Consider the following 21,176-nt stretch of genomic DNA (forward strand, 5'->3'; position numbering starts at 1 on the left):
TTTTTTTGAACTGATTCTTTTAGGCTACCTTTTGTTGGCTTCACGCTGATTGTGTGCACGCCTTCACAACTCACATTCGATGACATCATGTTAGTGCACTGCAATCAGCCATGATCAGAATAATTACACTATGGAAAATTTCGCATGTGCTACAGAGAAAGACTTTTAACAAAAGAGAGACAGACTTTTAAAAAATGCATTAAACAGCACACTATTTCATTTAAAATTAGGAGATATTTCTAGCAATGTGTCCTGCCTTGTAAATTCATCTACTTCTCATATTAATGTTGATGCCTTATATCTGTATCCGTAGACATAGATGTATATACAGATATAGATACAGATATTACTATAGGATATCAGGTAAATATGCAGCTTTTCATGTTAAATTTTACATGGCATTTCTTTTCTGTCTCATTAGACTTTTCTGTGTCCACAGTGTCAGTGAGGTGTCCTTTGTTAATAGTGTATGTAAAGTTGGATTTTGTTCTTTTAATGTATAGCAACAATTATTATTTTTGTGGAGCTATTTATCTAATGACATCTAATGTAATCATAATATATTCGAATTTATATTTTCCATATAACTATGTGATACATCTCTTTCACATTTATTCTCACATGTCTTCCTCCCTTTGAAAAATTATATATACTGTTATTTCATTATTCCTCTATTATGAATCACACATTACTATTATTTTATAATTCTTGTCCATGCTATATGCAAAGATTACTTTTACTTTTATAAAAAATTTTTAAAAGATTTTATTTGTTAATATTTATAGAGAAGGTGAGGGAAGGAGAGAGGAAGAGAAACATCGTTGTGCGAGAGTTACATCGATTGGTTGCCTCACACATGCCCCAACTGGGGACTTGGACTGAAACCCAGGCATGTGCCCTGACTGGGAATCGAAACTGTGACCTTTATGTTCACAGGCCAGTGCTCAATCCACTGAGCAACATTAGCCAGGGTTCTTTTTAATTTTTAAGTCACAGCTTAAAATACAAAACATGACTTTGACTTTTGAGCTATTTGAGATACACAATTTATGGCACTTAGGAGACTCATCACCAATATTTCATTCTAGGGTTCCTAAAGTATACTCTATACAACATCGCTGAAATGGAGTATTTTGCAACTGTGAAAAAATAAAAACAAAAATATATATGAATCAATATGGAGAGAAATCAGGATATATTGTTAAAGGGAAAGAAAATAATGTGCACAAGTGCACATACAGCAATGAAATTTTATATAAAAATGAGGGTGAAATAAAGTATACATAATCTGCCCGTTTGAGCAAAAAGAAACACAGGATGACTAAATCAGACACTAATGAGATGGTTCACCTAGAGGAGGTGGATAGAAGAGATAGGGAGATGAGTATAATTATTAGTATAGTTATGACTATGTTGTCTTTTGCTGCTAGAAAATAAATAGACGAGGTGGTGCATAAAGCAAAATAGCATAAAGAAGGCAAGTGAACCTAAGTGTATCTTAAATTAATACCATAATTAGACGAAAGAGAAAAATAAAATAAGTACCCTAGTAACTATTGAACCCAGAATTTTGTCTATATACTCTCACAATTAAACATAAACTGGAAACAAAGTCTTAGGCTGCATGTAGTTAATGTGTCACTAACAGTGGTAGGATTTCAAGATTCTGAAACTTTTTCCCATGTCCAAAAATTCAGCAGGTAAGTAAGCACTGAAGAAAAGGCAGTGACTCCTCACTGTTGTGGGAAAGGGACTGTGTGTTGGGAAAGAAGAAGCTGCAAAAATATTTATGATGTCAAACTAGACCTGGAGATACCAATTCAAACCCATGAGTTTTAAAATTATAAATAGATGGAAATTTATATGTTATGTATCAAGATGTATACCATTCCCATCCCCCATTCTTTCTGTCCCAGTACTGATCCACCCCATGAGTAAACATTCCTTTAATTCCTTTTTTTTTTTCCTACTGTGTGGTTGCCTCTCACTCAAGCCCCCATCTGGGGACCTGATGTGCAAGCTAGTAATGTGCCCTGACTGGGAATCGAACCAGTGACACTTGGCTCACAGGCCGATGCTCAATCCACTGAGCTACAAGCAACCAGAGCTCCTTTAATTTCTTTCTAATTTTTACTTCTTGTGTTTCTTTTATGTATATTCTCCAGTTGTCTTCTCTGATATTATTTAGAATACTTGTAAACCATAAACACGCCTAAAGCTTCGAAATATAAAACTGCAGTAATGGATTATAACTCAGAGATTAATAAGTAAAAATCAAGGAGTGCATAGTTATATAAACGAATAGAAAACAAGTGAGTGGGGAATAAGCGTAACTCCTTTCTAATGAGAAAACACAACTAATAAACATAGGAGAAATAACAGAATTAGAGAAATTACCATTTTGCCACTACATTTGGGATAATTTTCCCATATAAGAATCACCAGTGTGGTCAAGATGACAGCATAGGTATACACGCTCTCCTCTTTGCACAACCACATCAAAATTATGACTAAAATATAGAACAATTATCACTCATAACCGTTAGAAACTGAGTTGAATAGAAGTTTGACAACTACGAAATTAGAGAAAAAACATCTGTCTGGACTGGAAGAAGAGACGGGTTTGTGGAAAAGACTGGTCCACATCCACGTGTCCTAGAGAAAAATTTAGGAGTGATATCTTGGGAGTGAGAAGTTCAAGCCTGACACCAGGCCCCCCGAAAACAGGGTTCCAGTGTCAGGAAGATAAGTCCCCATAACTTCAGGCAGCAAAAACCAGTGGGGACTGAGTTGAGGGAAGAAACTTCTGGAGTCCCAAGAAGATCCTCTTAAATAACTCACACAGAGTTTTAGGCTCATTCTCTCTGAGCTGCACCACTGTGGTAGCAGCTTGAAAGGCACCAGTGACATACAGGGAGGAACTAAAGTGTGTGACACCAAAGCAATAGTTGGGGGACAGCTTTCTCCCAGACATAAAGGTAGGCAGAGGTTACTGTCCCTTTTCTGAGCCTTCTACCCACAGAGCCACAGATCTGGCAGGTGAGTGTCATATCTGAGACTCCATCAACCTGGCTAACGCATCATTCCCTGTCCTGGTGATCCCCTGAGATTCTGTTCCACCCTACTTATGGGCCCACCCAAGCTGTTAACAGTGGCTTTTCCATATGAATGACTGGTCTTTGCTCATGCTTCACAACTTCCCAAATCCACTCAAACAAGCAACACCTAGCCTCAGTGAGCTCCCACCACCTATACCTCCTGCTAAGTGTCCCCAGGCTTGGCACTAGCAGTATCCAGCCTAGGTTCACAGCACAGGGAGCAGCCATGTCAGATTGCTCTATAACTCATGCAGGGTGGCCCCAGGAAGAACACGGGTGGTGGCTAACTTTGTCCTGCACCATCTGAGAAACCCCAGTGATTGTGCACCCAGTGAATGACTACAGACCACATCAGAGCATCATCACCCTGTTCCTGCTCAGCTGATTCTCCAGGAAGGCCTGAAGTTGGTGGTCAGTGTTCACAGCCAGTCCTTGCAGCTGATTGGCCTTGGTAAATCTCTTCCACTAACCTGCCAACAGAAATGAAGGCTCATCTACAAGTGGAGGGTGTACTTAGGCCACACGAAGGGTGCACCTCAATAACTCAACTTGGGTGATAGGGAAAGCTGTGCTACAGGGCCTTACAGGACACCCATGACACTAGGCCATGCTACCAAAGACAGGGAGTTATAGCAGCTCTACATAGAAACAAACACAGGGAGGCTGCCAAAATGAGGAGACAAAGAAATATGGTCCAAATTAAAGAACAGATATAAACTTCAGAAAAAGAACTAACCAGATGCAGATATGTATCTATCAGATTCAGAGTTCAAAACACTGGTTATAAGGATGCTAAGGAACTTAGTGGGGACCTCAACAGCATAAAAAAGATCCAGTTAGAAATGAAGAACACACTAATTAAAATAAAGAACAATTGACAGGGAACAATAATAGAGTGGATGAAGCTGAGAATCAGATCAATGATTTGGAACATAAGCAAAAACAACAAGAAGAAAAAATAATAATAAAAAAATAATGGCCTGACACATACATACATACAAACATATGTACATGTACACGGAAGGTAAACATATTAAAATATTAACCATTGGGGAATGTTGGGAGGCCTTTCCAGGAATTCTTGATATTATTTTAACAACATTTGTATATCTTTAAAATCACATCAAAATCAAAATTTGGAAAATACTTTGTCCCACCTGGCACAATGCCCAAGAAGAAAGGAGTCCAGGGCATCAGTAGAATCAGGGACATTGTCCCCTAGGACTCCAGTCCCTCTGGCTCTTGGACACAAGCTCCCCAAAGGGCACGCAGAAATTAGCCAGAAGCTTGGGGACTTGGTGTCAGTCTCTTATTAGTAAGGATGTGTTGTCTTTTGAGTCCTTTCTCTGGCGCTGGTTAAGGAAAATGAAAGTCTGTAGAAGTGCCAAGGCCCCAGATATTTCTTCCAATTGTGTGGCTGTGAGACGTCCTAAGGAAAACTTAAGGAACTGGGCAACGGTCAGGAGCAGAAGGTGTCTGAAGTCACCAAGGATGAGTACAGGTCAGAGGGGCTGGAAATCTGCACCTGGGGACAAATCTGCCTGCGTGGTTGTTGATTCGTAGATGAGACTCGAAGTCCCTGACTGTGTATGTGTGTCTGCCTGTATTGTGTATGCTTATGTATGTGCTCTTTGATAGTGGCTTATGCGTGGACGTATGTGTGCCATGTATCTAAAGCCTGACTTTTTCTTGAGTTAGACTTAACCTGGGCCCTGTTTTAGCCCATGTAGACCAAGTTATCAGCCTCCTGGCATGTGACCAGGAACTGCTGACTCATGCCTGTGGTCAAAAGGACTTGTGTCACTGCTGAGCATCACGAGTGACTCTGTTGGCTCTGCTGCTGAGCAGGAAGATGCCTGACCTCACAGGAGCCAAGGTCAACTCAGAGAGGGCTCACACCTCTGCTTAGCAGTGTGTGCTGCTGCATGTGTGAGCTGTGTCTGTGGGTGACACACTCGTGTGTGAGTAGGAAGGTGTATTGTTTATTTGTCTTCTGTATGTTACCATGTTGTGTGACCATGTACAAAGCGTGTTGGTGGTGTTTTAACAAGTGTGCCTGTGACTGAATAAGCTTGACCGCCCCATGCTGCCTGCCTTCCCCCAGGATGGGGATGGGTCAGAAGGGGCGGAAGCAAGCCTCTCATTATTAGTAGGAGGGTGTGTGATGCTTGTACAGTGAGTGTGTGGCTGGTGTGCAATAAATATGTATTTTTGAATAAATGAAAATCAAGTAAGGGTCCTTGAAAACTGGAAAACAGATCCATATAAATGAATGGAACTATCTAGGTAGGGATCTAAGAAAACATTGAGCTACTTGCAAACCTAAAGTAACACAGGGTCTCCCAATGATGGGAGATGTTTCCATGTGTACTAGTTAAGAACACAGGCTCTGATCATGCAGACATAGTAGACTGACCTATATATTTGATGATTTTTTCTGTAAGTTTATTCTTATTATAGTTGATATACAATATGTTATTAGTTTCCGGTGTATAGAACATGGTGATTCAACATTTAAATAACTATTACCACAGTAAGTTTAGTAAACACATGTCACAATACAGAGTTACAACGATATTATTGACTCTATTAAAAAGTATTTTATATTTTTAACCTATAGAAAATGGCAATACATACAGTTTATATATGCTTATAAGATTTATATCAGTTATGTTTCTGTTTCCTAACAGCGAATATAGGGGGAAAAGATCATTCATTCTTACTATAGGTGTGAAGAATTTTTTATCCTGGGAATGTATGAATGTTGTTGGATTTACTTATAAAAGGTAGATAAAGCCCTTAACTTAGTGTTCAACACAGTGTTTATGACCCCAAGATGGTCAGTATTATTGTGAAAGACAGTTTGTGGACTACTCTGATTTCGGAGCTATTCTCAATCACATGGCTTTAAATAGTTACCCATTTCTGGAGTGTCCCTGATTTACAGTTGAAAGTCAATGGAGCCTGGCAGGTTCACAGGCGCAGTGTGACATCGCTCCAACAATGGCTCCTCAGCACTGGAGTGTCACATTACTTTAAGGCACAAAATCTGACCCCAGTTTTTTGGACTCATCTTCCATTTCTACCACAGTGAACTATTATGTTTTGATTCTGGACAGGTGTAGAAATTATTCCTCATGCTCATCAATTCTCAACTCCCAGAAGAGGGGACCTTGCTTTTCTTGTTCCCACTGCATCTCAGCCCTTAGTAGAGTTTCCAACACAGACTCAATGTTCAATAAATAATGGCTGAAAGAAACAATGAGTTCCTCCCTGCTTCTGTACAATGAAGTTTTGTTGGCCAATTTAGGAGTGCAATGCTCTCCCGGAACCAGACTGGGATAGACTGAGGGTGCAGGCATCCACAGGTGTGAGAAATTAGTGTAGGGAGGGAAGGAGCAGAAGAAAGAGCACAGGGTTTAGCCAAAAAACACATTTGCCTGACCCCTGGTGTGGTGATGGCTTGAGAGAAGGCGGAGGCAGGAAAAGTGAAAAACATCGAAAACTGTAATATTGTAAACAATTAAAATTAAAGGAAAAATTCATGGTTTTCCCACAGTATGAGATGTGATGGTCCTGGCTGTGTTTCTAGGATCCTGAAGATTCCCAAACCTCCTTTGTCCCCAGCTGACAGAGGAGGACCATGAGGAGGGACAACCAGAGCAGCGTGTCTGAGTTCCTCCTCCTGGGGCTCCCCATCCGGCCGGAGCAGCGGGGCGTGTTCTTCGCCCTGTTCCTGGGCATGTACCTGACCACGGTGCTGGGCAACCTGCTCATCATCCTGCTCATCAGGCTGGACTCTCGCCTGCACACGCCCATGTACTTCTTCCTCAGCCACTTGGCCTTCTCTGACATTTCTCTGTCATCTGTCACTGTCCCAAAGATGCTTATGGACATGCAGACTCGGCAACGATCCATCCCCTATGTAGGATGCATTTCTCAGTTGTATTTCTTCATAATTTTTGGTGGTCTTGATAATTTCCTTCTAGCTGTGATGGCGTATGACAGGTACGTGGCCATCTGTCACCCTCTACACTACACCACCATCATGAGGGAGGGGCTGTGTGTGCTGCTGGTGGCTGCCTCCTGGATTGTCTCCTGTAGCGGTGCCCTGTTGAACATCGTCCTCTTGGTCAGACTGTCCTTCTGTGCTGACAATACCATCACCCACTTCTTCTGCGACATCACTGTGCTCCTGAAGCTGAGCTGTTCAGACATCTCCCTCAATCAGCAGGTCATCTTCATCGAGGGAGGAATGCTTTTTTTCTTGCCTTTGGTTATAATTTTAGGCTCATATCTCCGCATAGGGACTATCATCCTAAGGGTACCCTCCACTAAGAGAGTCTTGAAAGTCCTCTCTACCTGTGGCTCCCATCTCTTTGTGGTGTCTTTATACTACGGGACAATTGCTGGTGTTTACTTCTTGCCCTCATCATGGGATTCCGAATACATAATTGCTTCGGTCATGTATATGGTTGTTACCCCCATGCTGAACCCCTTCATCTACAGCCTGAGAAACAGAGACATAAAACAGGCCTTAGAAATGTTTGTCAATAGGGTTAACTTCTTTAAGTGGCAATCACTAAATCCTAGTCTACAGGAGCACAATGAGGTACATCTCCCAACATTATTGTGTGGTTGACATCTCCATACAACTTTAACAGGATTTGCATTCCGTTGTTATGTATAAGTGCTGTTAATATGTCAGCTAGGTCAGGTTTGCTGCTTGGATTGTTTATATTCTTTATTCCTAATTAATATTTTCCCTTGTCCATTATATTTTATTATATGCAAAATCACTTGTGAAACATGTTGTGTAACTATAATTATGAATTCGTCCTTTTCTTCATTGAGATATGTCCATTTTTGCTCATGTATTTTTATGCCGTGTTATGAGGACACACTGGTTTGGCATCATGATCCACTCCTGGTGAACTTCCTTTTTTTTTTTTGAACTGATTCTTTTATGCTAGCTTTTGTTGGCTTCACGCTGATTGCGTGCACGTCTTCCCAACTCACATTCGATGACATCATGTTGGTGCACTGCAATCAGCCATGATCAGAATAATTACACTATGAAAAGTCGCATGTGCTACAGAGCAAAACTTTTAACAAAAGAGAGAAAGTCCTAAAAATATGCATTTAACAGCACACTATTTCATTTAAAATTAGGAGATATTTCTAGCAATGTATCCTGCCTTAATACTTCATCTACTTCTCATATTAATGTTGATGCCTTATATCTGTATCTGTAGGCATAGATGTATATACAGATATTGATACAGATATTACTATAGGATATCTAGTAAAGATGCACCTTTTCTTGTTAAATTTAACATGGCATTTCTTTTCTGTCACGTTAGACTTTTCTGTGTCCACAGTGCCAGTGAGGTGTCCTTTGTTAATAGTGTATGTAAAGTTGGATTTTGTTCTTTTTATGTATAGCAACAATTATTATTTTTCTGGAGCTTTATATCTAGTGACATCTAATGTAAACATATTTGAATTTATATTTTTCCATATAACTATGTGAAACATCTGTTTCACATTTATTCTCTTGTGTCTTCCTCTCTTTGGAATATTATATATACTCTTATTTCATTATTCCTCTATTATGAATCACATATTAATATTATTTTATAATTCTTGTCTGTGCTATATGCAAAGATTACTTTTATTTTCTTTTAAAAATTTTTAAAGATTTTAATTATTTATTTTTATAGAAAGGGGGTGGGAGGGAGAGAGGGAGAGAAACATCTTTGTGCGAGGGATACATCGATTGGTTGTCTCACACTTTACCCAACTGGGGACCTGGACTGAAACCCAGGCATATGCCCTGACTGGGAATCGAAACTGTGACCTTTAGGATCACAGGCCAGTGCTCAATCCACTGAACAACAGCAGTCAGGGTTCTTTTTGATTTTTAAGTCATAGCTTAAAATACAAAACATGATATTGACCATTTATGCCATTTGAGATACACAATTCATGGCACTTAGGAGACTCATCACCAATATTTCATTCTAGGATTTCTAAAGTATACTCTATAGAGCATCACTGAAATAGAGTATTTTGCAACTGTGAAAAAATAAAAACAAAAATATATATGAATCAATATGGAGATACATCAGGTTATATCGTTTAATGGAAAAAAAGCTATGTGTACAAGTGCACGTACAGCAATGAAATTTTATATAAAAATGAAGGGGAAATAAAGTGTACATAGTCTGCCCGTTTAAGCAAAAAAAAAAAACAGGAAGACTAAATCAGACACTAATGAGATGGTTTACCTAGAGGAGGTGAATAGAAGAGATAGGGGGATGAGTATAATTATTAGTATAGTTATGACTATGTTGTCTTTGCCGCTAGAAAATAAATAGACGAGGTGGTGCATAGAGCAAAATAGCATCGAGAAGGCAAATGCTCCTAACTGTATCTTAAATTAATACCATAATTAGACCAAAGAGAAAAATAAAATAAGTACCCTAGTAATTCTTGAACCCAGAATTTTGTCTATATGCTCTCACAAGTAAAAATAAACTGGAAACAAAGTCTTACACTGCATGTAGTTAATGTGTCACTAACAGCGGTAGGAGTTCAAGATTCTGAAATTTTTCCCATGTCCAAAAATTCAGCAGGTAAGTAACCATTGAGGAAAAGGCAGTGACTCCTCACTGTTGTGGGAAAGGGACTGTGTGTTGGGAAAAAAGAAGCTGCAAAAATATTTATGATGTCAAACTAGACCTGGAGATATCAACTCAAACCCATGAGTTTTAAAATTATAAATAGATGGAAATTTATATGTTATATATCAAGACCTATACTGTCCCCATCCCCCACTCTTTCTTTCCCACTCCTGAACCACCCCCATGATTAAACATTCCTTTAGTTTCTTAGTTTCTAGTTTTTACTTCTTGTCTTTCTTTTATCTATATTCTCCAATTGGCTTCTCTGATATTATTTAGAATGCTTGTAAACCATAAACACGCCTAAAGCTTCAAAATGAAAAACTACAGTAATGGAGTATAATTCAGAGTATAATAAGTAAAAATCCAGGAGTCCATAATTATATAAACAAATAAAAAACTAATGAGTGGGGAATAAGGTTAACTCCTTTCTTATGAGAAAACACAACTAATAGACATAGGAGAAATAACAGAGTTAGAGAAATTACCATTTGGCCACTACATTTGGGATAATTATCCCATATAAGAATCACCAGTGTGGTCAAGATGGTGGCATAGGTATACACGGCTCCCCTCCTTGCACAACCACATCAAAATTATGACTAAAATATAGAACAATCATCACTCATAGTTGAGACTCGAAGTCCATGACTGTGTGTGTGTCTGCATGTATTGTGTATGCTTATGTGTGTGCTGTTTGATAGTGACTTATGGGTGCACATATGTGTGCTACGTATCTAACAGCCTGACTTTTTTCCTGAGTTAGGCATAACCTGGGCCCTGCTTTAGTGTATATAGACCAAGTTATCAGCCTCCTAGCATGTGATTCGGGACTGCTGATTCAAGTCTGTGATCAAAAGGACTTGCATCATTGCTGAGCATCAGGAGTGACACCGTTGGCTCTGCTTCTGAGCAGAAATTGAGTTGGAAGTAAGGACAACTACGGATTTAAAGAAAACACATACATCCAGACTGATAGAAGAGGCAGAGATGTGGAATAGTCTGGTCCCACATTCACGTGTGGGAGATAAAAATTTGGGAGCAATATCATAGGAGGGAGGAGTCCAAGCCCAACACCCCGCCCCCCAGAACAGTGTTTCAGTGCCACGAAGATAAGTCCCCATAACTTCAGGCTGCAAAAACCAGTGGAAATTGAGTTGAGGGAAGAAACTTCTGGATTCCCTAGACTGTCCTCTTAAATAACTCCCACAGTCTTAGACTCACTCTCTCTGAGCTCCAGAACCAGGGTAGCAGCTTGAAAGTCACCAGTGAAAACCGGGAGAAACTGAAGTGTGTGACACCAAGGCAAGAGTTGGGGGACAGCTTTCTCCCAGACAGAAAGGTAGGCAGAGATCACTATCCCTTTTATGAGCTTTCTATCCACAGAGCCACAGAGCTGAGAGGTGGGTGCCATATCTGAGATTCCATCAACCTGCCTAATGCTTTTTTTCCCCTGCCCTGGAAATCCCTTGAGATTCTGTTCTACCCTACTTACAGGCCACCCAAGCTGTTAACATTGTCTTTTCCACATGAATGCCTGGTCGTGGCTCATGTTTCACAACTTCCTAAATCCACCCAAACAAGCAACAGCTAGCTTCAGTGAGCCCCCACCACCTATACTTCTTCCTAAGAGGCCCCATGCTTGTCACTAGTAGCATCCAGGCTAGGTTCACTGCTTGGCTCTTTGTGGGAACCTCCAAGCCCAGCACAGGTAGCAGCCATGTCAGATTGCTCTATAACTCATGCAGGGTGGCCCCAGGAAGAACACAGGTGGTGGCTAACTTTGTCCTGCACCATCTGAGAAACCCCAGAAATTGTGCACCCAGTGAATGGCTACAGATCACGTCAGAGCATCATCACCCGGCTCCTGCACCATTGATCCTCCAGGAAGGGCAAAAGTTGATGGCCAGTGGTCACAGCCAGCCCTTGCAGCTGACTGGCCTGGGTAAATCTCTCCCATGACCTGTCAACAGAAATCAAGGCTCTACTACAAGTGGAGGGTGTACTCAGCCACACGAAGGGTGCGCCTCAAATACCCAACTTAGGTGATATGGGGGGCTGTGCTATTGGGCCTTACAGGACACCTATGACATTAGATCACACTACCAAGCACAGAGTCAAAGGAGCTCTACCTAAAACACAGAAACAAACACAGGGAGGCTGTAAAAATGAGGAGACAAAGAAATATGGCCTAAATTAATGAACAGATTAAAAAATTCAGAAAAAGAACTAACCAAATGGAGATATGCAATCTATCAGATCCAGAGTTCAAAACACTGGTTATAAGGATGCTAAGGAACTTAGTGGGGATCTCAACAGCATAAAAAAGATTTAGTCTAAAATGAAGGATACATTACTTGAAATAAAAAACAATATACAGGGGAACAATATTAGAGTGGATGAAGCTGAGAATCAAATCAATGATTTCGGACATAAGAAAGCAAAAACAACAAGAAGAAAGAAGAATCCAAAAAAAAAAAAAAAAATGAGCGTCGTGTAAGGAGCCTCTGGGACAACTTTAAGTGTTTCAACATTCACATGTGGGGTGCCAGAGGAAGAGAAAGAGAAATAAATTGCAAATCTGTTTTGAACAAATAATTTAAAAAAACTTCCCTAATTTGATGAAGGAAAAAGACATGCAAGTCCAGGAAGCACAGACAGTCCCAAACAAGATGGATGCAAAGAGGCCCACTCAAAGACATATCATCATTAAAGTGCCAAAGTTTAAAGATAAGGAGACAATCTTAAAAGCAGCATGAGAAAAGAAGTTAGCTACCTACAGGGGAGTTCCCGTAAGAGTGTCTGCTGATTTCTTAGGACAAACTTTGAAAGGTAGAAGGGATTGTCAAGAAATATTCAAAGTCATGAAAAAATTTAAAAATGGGCAAAGGACCTGAACAAACACTTCTCCGAAGAGGACATACGGAAGGTCCATAGCCACATGAAAAAATGCTCAACATCATTAGCCATCAGGGAGATGCAAATAAAAACCACAATGAGATACCATTTTACACCAATCAGAATGGCCATCATCAACAAATCAACAAGCAACAAGTGCTGGCGAGGATGTGGAGAAATGGGAACCCTACTGCACTCTTGGTGGGAATGCAGACTGGTACAGCCACTATGGAAAACAGTATGGAATTACCTCAAAAAATTAAAAATTGAACTGCCTTTTGAACCAACAATTCCACTACTAGGATTATACCCAAAGAATCTGAAACACCAATTCAAAAGAACTTATGCACCCCTATGTTCATTGCAGCTCTGTTTACAATAGCTAAGTGCTGGAAACAACCTAAGTACCCATCTGTAGATGAGTGGATCAAGAAACTGTGGTACATTTACACAATGGAATACTATGTAGCGGAGAGAAGGAAGGAACTTCTGCCATGTGCAACAACATGGATAGAACCAGAGAGAATTATGCTTAGTGAAATAAGCCAGGCAAAGAAAGAAAAATACGATATGATATCACCTAATACAGGAAACTAAAGAACAACACAAACAAAAGAACTAAATAGAACAAAGAGCAGAATAACAGTCAATGGGGGGGGAGAGGGGAGGGAGAGAAGGGGGTATGTAAGGGAGGGGTTTAGTCAAGTAACGTGTATAAATGACTCATGGATATGGTCAGCGGGGAGGGATATGGTTGCGGGAGGGGGGGTGGGCTGCGTTGGGGAGAGAAATGGGGGAAAAATGGGACAACTGTAATTGAAAAACCAAAAAAAAAAGAGAGAGATGATCTATATTCTAAGATGTTCAACTTGTTTTCAGAGTAATAAATAAATAAATAAATAAATAAATAAATAAATAAAAGTATCTTGTGCACTGAAAAAAGTGTACTCTACAGATGGAAGTATTCTATTAATAAAAAGTTAGATCAAACTATTTTTTCAAAAAACAAAACAAAACAAAAAAAAGTCATGAAAAGCAGGGACCTACAGCAAAGACTGCTCTACCCAGCAAAGATATCATTTAGTATCAAAGGGCAGTTAAAGAGCTTCCCAGACATAACAAATAAAGGAGTTCATCATCACCCAACCATTGTTATATGACATGTTAAAGGGACTTATTTAAGAAGAAGAAGATAAAAACTATGAACAATAGAATGGCAATAAATATTTATCTAGCAACAGTAGAATGTAAAAAACAAACTAAGCAAACAGGAAGAACAGAAGCAGAATCACAAATATGGAGAGCATTTTGATGGTTGCCAGATGGGAGGGGGTTGTGGGGGAATGGGTGAAGAGGTGAGGGGATTAAAAAGTACAAATAAGTAGTTACAGAATAGCCATTTCCTACAATATAGGAAATGGGGTAGCCAAAGACTTTATATGCATGACTCATGGACATGAACAATGGTGTGGGCATTCCCTGAGGGAGTGGGGATGCTGGGTGGAGGGAGGCAGAGGGGGGAAATTAGGACAACTGTAATAGCGTAAACAATAAAATATAATTTAAAAAAAAAGAAACAAAAGGAATCACCAATGAATGTCAAATACAGTGGGTGAAATGTTAATAAGGAAGAAGTTGCAATTATATATTATCAAGATATCTACCCAAATGATACCCAGTATTAACCAAGTTGAAACATTAACTTCAAAAAAATAGTAACTTTACAGTAGAGAACCTGGGAGACAGCACTATAGTCAATTGATCAAGGATTCAAACACCAGTAAATAGAAAAATTAATATCATATGTCTTCTGATAATATGCACTGGGGTATATCTGCCGAAAATATAAGCCTGACACATACATACATACAAACATATGTACATACACACAGAAGGTAAACATAATAAAATGTTAACCATTGGGGAATCTCGTGAGACCTTTCCAGAAATTTCTTTCTTAAATAATTAATTATTTAATTTGTTTGTTTAATTTTTTGTTTATTTATTTATTTTTAGAGAGAGGGGAAAGGAGAAAAAGAGGGAGAGAAACATCACTGTGTGGTTGCTTCTCACTCACGCCCCCAACTGGGGACCTGATGTGCAACCTAGTCATGTGCCCTGACTGGGAATCGAACCAGCAACACTTGGCTCCCAGGCTGACGCTCAATCCACTGAGCCACAGCAGCCAGGTCAGGAATTCTTGAAATCATTTTTACAACATTTCTATATCTTTAAAATCATACCAAAATAAAAATTTGGAAAATCCATTGTTCCAGCTGGCACAATGCCCAAGAAGAAAGGAGTCCAGGGCATAAGTAGAATCAGGGACACTGTCCCCTAGGACTCCAGTCCCTCTGGCTCTTGGACACAAGCTCCCCAAAGGACAGGCAGAAATTAGCCAGAAGCTTGGGGACTTGGTGTCAGTCTCTTATTAGTAAGTAAGTGTTGTCTTTTGAGTCCTTTCTCTGGCGCTGGTTAAGGAAAATGAAAGTCTGTAGAAGTGCCAAGGCCCCAGATATTTCTTCCAATTGTGTGGCTGTGAGACCTCCTAAGGAAAACCTAAGGAACTGGGCAACAGTCTGGAGAACATGGTGTCTGAACTCACCAAGGATGAGTACAGGTAAGAGGGGCTAGAAGTCTGCACTTGGGGATGAATCTGCCCGCGTGATTGTTGATTCATAGATGAGACTCGAAGTCCCTGACTGTGTGTGTGTGTCTGCAGGTATTGCGTATGCTTATGTATGTGCTCTTTGATAGTGGCTTATGCGTGCACATGTGTGTGCTATGTATCTAACAGCCTGACTTTTTTCCTGAGTTAGACTTAACCTGGACCCTGTTTAAGTGCATGTAGACCAGGTTATCAGCCTCCTGGCATGTGATCCGGGACTGCTGACTCATGCCTGTGGTCAAAAGCACTTGCGTCACTGCTGAGCATCAGGGGTGACACTCTTGGCTCTGCTGCTGAGCAGGAAGATGCCTGACCTCACAGGAGCCAAGGTCAACTCAGAGAGGGCTCACACCTCCGCTCAGCAGTGTGTGCTGCTGCATGTGCGAGCTGTGTCTGTGGGTGACACACTCGTGTGTGAGAAGGAAGGTGTATTGTTTGTTTGTTTTCTGTATGTTACCATGTTGTGCGACCATGTAGAAAGCATGTTGGTGGTCATTCAACGAGTGTGCCTGTGACTGAATAGGCTGACGGCCACATGCTGCCTGCCTTCCCCCAGGATGGGGATGGGTCAGAAGGGGCGGAAGCATGCTTCTCATTATTAGTAGGAGTGTGTGTGATGCTTATGTAGTGAGTGTGTGGCTGGGTGTGAAATAAATATGTATTTTAGAAAAAATGAAAATGAATGTAAGGGTCTTTCTTTAATTGGAAAACAGATCAATATAAGTTTAGGTAAGGGTCTAAGAATATATTGAACTACTTTTCAACTCTTAAGTAGCTCACAGTGTCCCCAATAAAGAGAGAGGTTTCCATGGGTACTAGTTAAGAGCACAGGCTCTGATCATGCAGATATAGTAGACTGACCAGCATATCTGATAAATGTTTCCTTTAAGTTCATTCTTATTATAGTCGATATACAATATGGCATTAGTTTCAGAAATGTACAATATGGTGATTCAATATTTAAATAAATATTACCATAATAAGTCTAATAACCATATGTCATGACACAAAGAAATGAAGATATTATTGACTCTATTAAAAAGTATTTGATATTTCTAACCTATAGAAAATGGCAATACATACAGTTTATATATGCATATAAGATTTATATCACTTATGTTTCTATTCCCTAACATCTAATATAGGGGGAAAAGAACATTCATTCTTACTATAGGTGTGAAGAGTTTTTTAGCCTGGGAATGTAAGGCTGAAGTTGGATTTAATTATAAAAGGCAGATAAAGCCCTTAACTTAGTGTTCAACACAGTGTTGATGACCCCAAGATGGTCAGCATTATTGTGAAAGATAGTTTGTGGACTACTCTGATTTCAGAGATATTCTGGAATCAAATGGCTTTAAATGGTCACCCATTTCTGGAGTGTCCCAAACTTTGCAGCTGGAAGGTGCACAGGCAGAGTGTGACATTGCTCCAACAATGGCACCTCAGCACTGGAGTGTCATGTTATTTTAAGGCAAAAACACTGATTCCAGTTTTCTGGACTTGTCTTCCGTTTCTGCCACAGTGAATTATTATGGTTTGGCGCTGTACAGGTGTAGAAATTATTCCTCATGCTCATCAAGTTCTCAGCTCCCCGAAGGGGAGACCTTGCTTTTCTTTTTCCTGCTGCATCTCAGCCCTTAGTAGAGTTTCCAACACAGACTCGATGTTCAATGAATAATGGCTGAATGAAACAATGAGCGCCTCCCTGCTTCTGTGCAATGAAGTTTTGTTGGCTGCTTTAGGGGTGCAATGCTCTCCCGGAACCAGACTGGGATAGACTGAGGATGCAGGCATCCACAGGTGTGAGAAATTAATAGGGCGAGGGAAGGAGTGGAGGAAAGAAGCAAAGGGATTAGCCAAGGAACATATATGCCTGACCCCTGGTGTGGTGATGGCCTGAGGGAAGGGGGAGGCAGGAAAAGTGAAAAACATGGAAAAACTGCACAAGTGTAAACAATTAAAATTAAAGGAAAATATTCATGGTTTTTCCACAGTATGAGATGTGATGGTACTGGCTGTGTTTCTAGGATCCTGAAGATTCCCAAACCTCCTTTGTCCCCAGCTGACAGAGGAGGACCATGAGGAGGGACAACCAGAGCAGCGTGTCTGAGTTCCTCCTCCTGGGGCTCCCCATCCGGCCGGAGCAGCGGGGCGTGTTCTTCGCCTTGTTCCTGGGCATGTACCTGACCACGGTGCTGGGCAACCTGCTCATCATCCTGCTCATCAGGCTGGACTCTCGCCTGCACACGCCCATGTACTTCTTCCTCAGCCACTTGGCCTTCTCTGACATTTCTCTGTCATCTGTCACTGTCCCAAAGATGCTTATGGACATGCAGACTCAGCAACAATCCATCCCCTATGTGGGATGCATTTCTCAGTTGTACTTTCTCTTACTTTTTGGCGGTCTTGACAATTTCCTTCTGGCTGCGATGGCATATGACAGGTACGTGGCCATCTGTCACCCTCTACACTACACCACCATTATGAGGGAGGGGCTGTGTGTGCTGCTGGTGGTTGCCTCCTGGATTGTCTCCTGTGGCAGTGCCCTGTTGAACACCCTCCTCTTGGTCAGACTGTCCTTCTGTGCTGACAATATCATCACCCACTTCTTCTGTGACCTCACTGTGCTCCTGAAGCTGAGCTGCTCAGACATCTCCTTCAATCAGCTGGTCATCTTCACCGAGGGAGGAATGCTTGTATTCTTGCCCTTGGTTATTATTTTAGGCTCATATCTCCGCATAGGGACCATCATCCTAAGGGTACCCTCCACTAAGAGACTCTTGAAAGTGCTCTCTACCTGTGGCTCCCATCTCTTTGTGGTGTCTTTATACTATGGGACAATTGCTGGTGTTTACTTCTTGCCCTCATCATGGGATTCCGAATACATAATTGCTTCGGTCATGTATATGGTTGTTACCCCCATGCTGAACCCCTTCATCTACAGCCTGAGGAACAGAGACATAAAACAGGCCTTAGAAATGTTTGTCAATAGGGTTAACTTCTTTAAGTGGCAATCACTAAATCCTCTTACTGCAGTCAGGAACACAGTGAAGTACATCTCCTAACAAAATTGTGTGGTTGACATCTCTCATACAACTGTAATAGAATTTGCATTCCATTGTCATGTATAAGTGCTGCTAATATGTCAGCTAGGTCAGGTTTGCTGCTTGGATTGTTTATATTCTTTATTCCTAATTAATATTTTCCCTTGTACATTATCTTTTATTATATGCAAAATCATTTGTGAAACATGTTGTATAATTATAATTATGAATTTGTCTTTTTCTCCATTGAGATATGACCATTTTTGCTCATGTATTTTTATGCCGTGTTATGAGGACACACTGGTCTGGCATCATGATCCACTCCTGGTGAACTTCCTTTTTTTTTGAACTGATTCTTTTAGGCTAGCTTTTGTTGGCTTCACACTGATTGTGAGCACGTCTTCCCAACTCACATTCGATGACATCATGTTGGTGCACTGCAATCAGCCATGATCAGAATAATTACACTATGAAAAGTCGCATGTGCTACAGAACAAAACTTTTAACAAAAGAGAGAAAGACCTAAAAAAATGCATTTAACAGCACACTATTTCATTTAAAATTAGGAGATATTTCTAGGAATGTGTCCTGCCTCAATATTTCATTTACTTCTCATAATAATTTTGATGCCTTATATCCATATCTGTAGACATAGATGTATATACAGATATTGATACAGATATTACTATAGGATATCTAGTAAAGATGCACCTTTTCTTGTTAAATTTTATAGGCATTTCTTTTCTGTCACGTTAGACTTTCTGTGTACACAATGTCAGTGAGGTGTCGTTTGTTAATAGTGTATGTAAAGTTGGATTTTGTTTTTTTTTATGTATAGCAACAATTATTTTTTTCTTGAGCCACTTATCTAGTGACATCTAATCTAATCATAATATAATTGAATTTATATTTTCCGTATAATTATATGATACATCTATTTCACATTTATTCTCTCATGTCTTCCTCTCTTTGGAAAATTATATATACTGTTATTTCATTATTCCTCTATTATTAATAGCACATTACTATTATTTTATAATTCTTGTCAGTGCTATATGCAGAGATTACTTTTACGTTCTCTTTAAAAATTTAAAGGATTTTATTTATTTCTTTTTATAGAGAAGGGGAAGGCGGGTGACAGGGAGAGAAACATCGCTGTGCGAGAGATACATCGATTGGTTGTCTCACACATGCCCCAACTGGGGACCTGGACTGCAACCCAGGCATGTGCCCTGACTGGGAATCGAACCTGTGACCTTTAGGTTCACAGGTCAGTTCTCAATCTAGTGAGCCACAGCAGCCAGGGTTCTTTTTAATTTTTAAGTCATAGTTTAAAATACAAAATATGATATTGACCATTTATGCCATTTGAGATACACAATTCATGGCACTTAGGACACTCAACATTAATATTTCATTCTAGGACTCCTAAAGTACACTGTATAAAACATCACTGAAATAGAGTATTTTGCAACTGTGAAAAAATAAAAACAAAATTATATATGAATCAATATGGAGTAACATCAGGATATATTGTTAAATGGAAAAAAAAGCTATGTGTACAAGTGCACGTACAGCATTGAAATTTATATAAAAATGAAGGGGAAATAAAGTATGCATAATCTGCCCATTTGAGCAAAAAGAAACACAGGACGACTAAATCAGACACTAATGAGATGGTTTACCTAGAGGAGGTGGATAGAAGAGATAGGGGGATGAGTATAATTATTAGTATAGTTATGACTATGTTGTCTTTGCCGCTAGAAAATAAATAGATGAGGTGGTGCATTAAGCAAAATAGCGTAAAGAAGGCAAGTGAACCTAAGTGTGTCTTAAATTAATACCATAATTAGACTAAAGAGAAAAATAAAATAAGTACTCTAGCAATTCTTGAACCCAGAATTTTGTCTATATACTCTCACAATTAAACATAAACTGGAAACAAAGTCTTAGGCTGCATGTAGTTAATATGTCACGAACAGTGGTATGAGTTCAAGATTCTGAAATTTTTCCCATGTCCAAAAATTCAGCAGGTAAGTAAACATTGAGGAAAAGGCAGTGACTCCTCACTGTTGTGGGAAAGGGACTGTGTGTTGGAAAAGGAGAAGCTGCAGAAAATTGTATGGTGTCAAACTAGACCTGGAGATATCAATTCAAACCCATGAGTTTTAAAATTATAAATAGATGGAAATTTATCTTATATACTAATATCTTTACTCTTACCAACACCCATTCCTTGTGTCCCATTCCTGGCCCACCACATGAGTAAACATTCCTTTACTTCCTTAGTTTCTAGTTATAACTTCTTGTGTTTCTTTTCTATATATTCCCCAGTTGGCTTCACTAATATTATTTAGAATGCTTGTAAATAATAAACACGCCTAAAGCTTTGAAATGAAAAACTGCAGTAATGGATTATAACTCAGAGAATAATAATTAAAAATCCAGGAGTCCATAATTATATAAACAAATAAAAAACAAAGAGTGGGGAATAGGGTGACTCCTTTCTTATAAGAAAACACAACTAATAAACATAGGAGAAATAACAGAGTTGGAAAAATTACCATTTGGCTACTACATTTGCGATGATTTTGTCATATAAGAATAACCCGTGTGGCCAGGATGGTGGCATAGGTATACAAGGCTCTCCTCCTTGCACAGCCACATCAAAATTACAACTAAAATATAGAACAATCATTATTCATAACTGTCAGAAATTGAGTTGAATGGAAGTTCGACAACTGCGGAATGAAAGAAAACACATCCATCCAGACTGGTAGAA

General features: G+C 39.7%; 2 protein-coding genes across 2 annotated transcripts; both read left to right on the forward strand.

Moving 5' to 3' along the window:
* Positions 1 to 6,741: 6,741 nt before the first annotated feature.
* On the forward strand, positions 6,742 to 7,684 carry LOC150013663 (olfactory receptor 1J4-like). Its single transcript, XM_090275260.1, is given in 2 exon segments — positions 6,742 to 7,641; positions 7,643 to 7,684. Coding segments are annotated over 2 exon segments (942 nt in total).
* Positions 7,685 to 17,428: 9,744 nt separating this feature from the next.
* LOC150013664 (olfactory receptor 1J4-like) lies at positions 17,429 to 18,415 on the forward strand. Its single transcript, XM_090275992.1, has one exon. It carries the CDS (start codon positions 17,429 to 17,431, stop codon positions 18,413 to 18,415), a length of 987 nt encoding a protein of 328 aa, XP_090132118.1.
* The last annotated feature ends 2,761 nt before the right edge of the window (positions 18,416 to 21,176 follow it).

Source organism: Furipterus horrens, unplaced genomic scaffold, assembly GCF_987537825.1.
Source record: "Furipterus horrens unplaced genomic scaffold, mFurHor1.1.pri manual_scaffold_4, whole genome shotgun sequence".
Lineage (NCBI taxonomy): Eukaryota > Metazoa > Chordata > Mammalia > Chiroptera > Furipteridae > Furipterus > Furipterus horrens.

Excerpts from the sequence above, each read along its gene's own strand:
- LOC150013664 (XM_090275992.1), top strand. The coding sequence starts at position 17,429 with ATGAGGAGGGACAACCAGAGCAGCGTGTCTGAGTTCCTCCTCCTGGGG.